The following is a 6032-nucleotide window of genomic DNA, read 5'->3' as shown; positions in this document are numbered from 1 at the left end:
AAACTGTGCTCCTACTAGTTGTTAAAAAAAACTGTGCTCCTACTAGTTGTTAAAAAAAACTGTGCTCCTACTAGTTGTTAAGCCTGAAGGAGATTTTGATGAGATTAACAATATGTTGTTGATTTTCGCGCAAAACTATTCGAAGGCTATCGGCACTAACCGTTCCTAGACTAGAGGGAAGGCAACTAGTCAACCCACCCCCGCAGCGTCAACTCGTGGGCTATGCTATTCGAATAACTGGATTTGACTGTCTCTCTTATTGCACTCACACAGTGTGGATCGAGGTTGTTCTTACGATAACGGGACACGAAACAAGGAACCTCGGATTCACAGTCTGGCACTTTAACCATTAGGCTGGACTTGGCTCTTTAACAATGAATACTGTTCGTACTAATGTTCAGAACGCTTTTGAATATAACGAGCACATCAGTAATTATATTTGCACGTTAAAATCTGTATAAAAAGTTAGCACTTTTGTGGAACAGAGTTAAATAAATATTATTTTTAACCAAATTGAGCAATGACTAGAGTTTTCATGAAACAAATTGTTTTTAGTTATTCTAGCTATTCGTGGAAGGTAGTTTAAATAGTTAGTTAGTTTGTAATCGTAACATCCTGTGAAGAGTTACTCGGTACTATTTGTAAAACCATCCATTGTAAAAGCTTAATATGCTGCTTGTGTTTGTGTAGGGTACCTATTTCGTCTGACTGAAGCAATCTTGAGTACCGGCAATTGGGAGCAGAATGAACATGCCGAAAAAGACTTTTTGAAGAAATTAACAAAACCTTTGACAAAAAAAATTATACAGGTAATGACTTTTGATTTTATATATTATAAAAGGCCCATTAATTGGGAGAGAAACAATTATTTCGCAAAAATTTCTCAAATTATTTCGCTACTTTAGTATTGTTCTACATATTTGATACGATGTCATTATTATAATAAATCTTTATCGTAAAAGTCAGAATTCATGAGTATTTTATTTGAGAAGGACCTTCATTTTTCAGATTCCAATTAAACATTAAAACATTGTTGGTATGGGTTGTCATGAAAATATTAAAAGTTATTACGTCTTTATTTTTCTCTTAACATTTTGCGTCATTATTTTCACAGTCTTACTTAAAGAGTAAGTTAATTAAAGTTTGTTTTGTTTTGTTTTCGATTATAATATTTCGAGTTTGTCTTAAAATTGCAAAAATAAGTATTCGGTAACAGAACAGGATTGTAAACGTTTTGGGTTGTCATTTATTTATTATTTTAAAAATGGGTCACTTAGGTTCTCTATTGATGTTTTTGTCCTGTGTTTTATTTACGGACGGTTAATGTGTTTTCACTAGGGTTACATCAATGATTTTATATGGTCCCGATTTTTGGTTGGGTTTTTTAATATACAAAATAAGCTGACGTGTCTAAAGTTTTCCCAACTTGAAGTATAGCTTCTTATTTGTGATATCTTTAACCTATTGAGCCATTGTTTGTTCTTGTTTGTAGCTGGATAAAAGCGTAATCACAGCTATAGCTAAACAGGATGAATCGGCAATGAACATGTCTCTCGTCAAACGTTGTTGTAAAAAAAACGGAACTGAATGCATAAAAAATTGTAAGTAGAAGAGTTATCACTAGAATAAACAATTTCTGTCAGACAGCATTTCATATGTGTAACTTTTAGTTTTGTTACATTTTATTCGTTTATATTTATAATTTATTAAAAAATCCGAGAAGAAACCCTGTTAATATATACATATATAAAGATGTGAACAAGTGTAATTCCAGAATATTTGTCTGGAAAGTTTGAACAGGTTTACCTCCAGATACAGCAAAAGTAAACCTTACTATTCATAAGGGGGAAATCAAATATGTTACAAAAAGGTCTTTATAACAGTGTACAATGTCAAATTTCACTTTTATGTTAAGTCTTTGAATAAAATCAAACGTTGCCTCTGAGTGATTTTAGTTATATATATTAAATTTATTCAAAACTCTGTGAAAGTTTAAAGTGATAGTTGTTTGGTAATTGACACTTTACGGTCAATGTAATTTTTAATTGAAATGTTGAAATATATATGTGGTTATATTTTTTTCTATACCTTAGTTCATTATTTCATTTGTGTGATTGGTTTTTTGTTTTTGTCTTTTTTCAGGCGAGTTCCTGTTGCAAGGGTTGGACTGGAGTGATTCACTGATAGGTGTCCTGATGTTGGTATTGTCTCTCATCATTCTGTGCGCTTGTCTCATGATGTTAGTTAAACTACTTCATACGATGTTGAAGGGGCGGATAGCCGTTATCATCAAAAAGACAGTCAACGCAAACCCACGTTTTCCTTTCTCGGAATTAATGGGATACTTGGCCATCCTAATCGGCGCAGCTATAACTGTATTGGTTCAGAGCTCGTCTATTTTTACATCAGCCTTGACTCCTCTGGCAGGCCTTGGAGTTATCTCGCTGGAAAGGATGTATCCTTTAACTCTTGGGTCTAACATTGGAACAACAGCTACTGGCATGCTAGCGGCTCTAGCTGCGGACAAAAAACATATTGCGGAAACACTACAACTTGCCCTGTGTCACTTATTCTTTAATATCAGCGGCATCATACTGTTTTTCCCATTGCCTTTCCTTCGATTCCCTATCAGATTAGCTAAGATCCTGGGCAACACCACCGCGAAATACCGGTGGTTTTCAATGTTTTATTTGTTTATGATGTTTTTGATTCTCCCCGGGATCGTGTTCGGGTTGTCTGCAGCTGGCACTACAGTTTTGTTGGCGGTTGGTATTCCGATCCTTATAATCGGTTTTCTCGTTGTCGTCATTAACATTATTCAGAGGAAGAAGCCGACCCTGCTGCCTAAGGTATTACGCGACTGGAACTGGTTACCTGAATGTCTGCATTCCCTAGACCCGATCGACCGACTCATAAGCCGAATGTTGACCGTGTGTAGTTGCTGCAGAGCTTGTTGTCAAACAAATAACTCAGCCCCAGGTGACAAAGGACCTATCTCCTCCTCGTCCGAAATGAATATTCTTGACTCGCATACCCGTGTTTCTCCCTCTAATGGTGTTGAGAACAAAGCGTTTAATGAAGAATTAAAAACGCCTGTTATTGAAAGCAAGCATATGTAGATCTCGGGGTTTATTCTGTGTTAAATGTCACGGTGATTTCTATATATATATATATATATATATATATGTGTGTGTGTGTGTTATCTGTGTGTTTTATACAAGGGGTTACAAGTCTACCGACAAAAAAAAGTGCCTCTAGACATTGCAGTCGTGTGCTAGGTTTTCATTCGTGCAAGAACACGTACAATGAGTTGCACAAAAAGTGAGAACGCATTGTTTACATAGAAACTAGTCGTGGTGAGAAATAGTGCGTGCTTCGGAATAAGAAATGAGTTATTATTTCACACTCTCCAGTTTTATGTTGTTTCAGCGCTCTTTGTTGTTCACATTTTAATATTCTGGCTGCTCGTTTTTTATCCTTTGCTGTGTATTATACACCAATTTATGTTAATACTTGCAGAATAAACCGGAGTAACTACGGTAAAATTTTCTGAGTTTAGACACCATTCGAAAGCTATAAACAAATGTCTAAACGTACTAAAACAAAACGAAAAGTTGTGTTCACAAACAGTAGGAACCTTAGAAATAGTGTATTAAGACTTGTAGGTCTTGCTGGGAGAACTTACTTTTGAAACATCATACACATAACTGAATGTTTAAATTTCAATGTTTAACATTAAATTTTAATGTTTAATTACGTTGCCTTACATCATGAAAGGCTTGTTTCTTCTCCCTAATTACGTTGCCTTACATCATGAAAGGCTTGTTTCTTCTCCCTAATTACGTTGCCTTACATCATGAAAGACTTGTTTCTTCTCCTTAATTACGTTGCATTATAACTGTTGTTTTCTCGTTTAATTTCAACTAGGTTTGTCTTCTTAAAATTATAATGCCATGCTTTTGCAATATGCAATATAGACACAATAGAAACGTGATTGCATTTGGAATAATTTTTACAAGAGAACTTCGCGAATCTTTGAGGAAGGTGTGATCAGAAAATGTGTACAGAAAATTAATTTGATTATTGATTGTGACTAGTATTTTTATGCTGAGATGAAAATGTATATTTTTTATGTACATATACAACAATTATTTGGTTTATTATTTGTATGATTACTTAAGATAAACTTCTTTACACATGCGTAGTTATTAATAAAAGACATAGAATGATTCCGATAAACATTCAATTGTGAAGTAGCATCAGAACCTACACCAAACACGTTTCCCATACCAGCACTCTTCGAGCAGTCTTCAGTTTTATCTTTGCTGAAGATACTCTTTATATATATATATAATCCACGCAATACTTTTATTCTTAATCATTTTTGTCTCCAATTTTTTTCGTATTTTATTAAAAAAATCTTAAAAGTTTAATTTACATAAGGCTGATTTAAAAAATGCTAGTTCAAAAATGATATTAAGAACGTGATAAAAACTGACTATGTAGCGAATTAAAAGGCTTTTCAGTTTAAACAGATAAACTTTTGAGTTTTCAAATACGAAGGAAGCACTAGTTTTAAATATGTATTTCTCTCGGTGTCTTGTGTTAGACGGTTATTAAGAATATCGCTTAACACCGAAGGTTTGAATAAGCTTCTGGACATTCGTAAAAAAAAAAAAAAAAAAAAAAACATTCTGCAAATAATAAAGATCATAGTGATACCAATGTTACTGTCACTCTGCTGACTGATTGTGGTATAGTAGTGTGTAGGTATAACGAAAATAACATTTATTTTTAAACGAGTGTTTTATATAACACTTGAAGTTCCTTGTCTTTTTTTATGACAGTATAGTGAGAACAAAATATTACATGAATGTTTCTTGTCATTACAATAAACAAATGTAGAGTACTCAAGGTTTTTCAGGTATAATTTTCTATTTTTAATCTAACAAACAATATTGTAAGTAAAGGCTTATTTAAAAATCGGAATTTTTCTTACGTAACTTTTTCTGGATATTCCAAGCAGTATGCGTGTGCTTCTCAAATTATGTTGTTAAGCATGTTTTAATACATTTTTATTTGTGTGTGTGTGTTTCAAGAATATCGAAAAATTACATGGATCGAAGATTGTATTAAGTTCGATGTATCAATTGTCCAGTATTTTATAATATTAACCGGTGATTTAGAAATAGTTTAATGACTGCTAATAGAGGTTGACTAGGTTTACTATTGTTTTAAGAGAAACTGTCAAATATAATAAACAATTGACAATTAAATGTTGCAATAAAGAACAACAATAATAATAAAAACGAAGCGATTACTTACAATATTCTCTATTTCTAACTACTAATACAATGGACAGTAACTTAACTTTGGTTTAACTATATCTAGGTGTTAACGTGTCAGGATGAATACCAGAAGATTCAAGTTTCGAGGCTCGATATGTTCACCAGTGGGGTATTATAATTATGACAGTTTATTCCACTATTCTGTTCATTAAGAGTAGTCACATAAACAGTGGACACTGTTGACTAGTTGCCCTTCATATCAGGAATTATAAATTAGGGTTGGCCATGCTTGAACCTTGCCGTTTAGTCTATGGGCCGCATAAGGCTTTGTCCAAATAATAAGTTACAAAAATCTATATTAAGTCTGCCAACAACTGATTAGTCAGCCATGGCTAAATGAAGCCGAAAAAATAAGACTGTCTATAAGAAGTCTAAAAATGTTAGTTTCTTACATTAAAATTAAACTATAAACGCCACGTTATTTCAATGAGTTATTTTATTCTTTATCGAATAAAATTCAATAAAACCAGGATGAGTATATTACTTTTTTTTTGGTAAATTTGATGTTTAAATTAGTTGAAAGCTACCCCGGATTTTAGCTTTGTAAGTGTATAAAATTATTGCTGAATAATCAGGGGTTAGCACATTTTGTTTCGCACAAAACGTGTGGTCGTTTTTCAATAATGATCCGAGTGAAACTTGCCAATGTTTTTGGCTAAATCGTTTTTATATGATGATAAGCTA

The 6032-nt window shown here is 33.1% G+C and overlaps 1 protein-coding gene across 1 annotated transcript in view; it reads left to right on the top strand.

Annotated features, from left to right (window-relative positions):
• The window catches only part of LOC106462051 (sodium-dependent phosphate transport protein 2B-like), a 12786-nt gene extending 8545 nt beyond the window's left edge, over positions 1 to 4241 (top strand). The window contains exons 5-7 of the mRNA XM_013921928.2: positions 691 to 809; positions 1493 to 1601; positions 2143 to 4241. Of these exons, the coding sequence (XP_013777382.1) occupies positions 691 to 809; positions 1493 to 1601; positions 2143 to 3119 (1205 nt within the window). The 3' untranslated portion in view covers positions 3120 to 4241. The remainder of the gene's footprint in view (positions 1 to 690; positions 810 to 1492; positions 1602 to 2142) is intronic.
• The last annotated feature ends 1791 nt before the right edge of the window (positions 4242 to 6032 follow it).

This window comes from Limulus polyphemus, unplaced genomic scaffold (assembly GCF_000517525.1).
Source record: "Limulus polyphemus unplaced genomic scaffold, Limulus_polyphemus-2.1.2 Scaffold1082, whole genome shotgun sequence".
Classification (NCBI taxonomy): Eukaryota; Metazoa; Arthropoda; class Merostomata; order Xiphosura; family Limulidae; genus Limulus; species Limulus polyphemus.
Note: the sequence above shows the minus strand (reverse complement) of the source record. Positions and strands in the feature narration are given on the sequence as shown.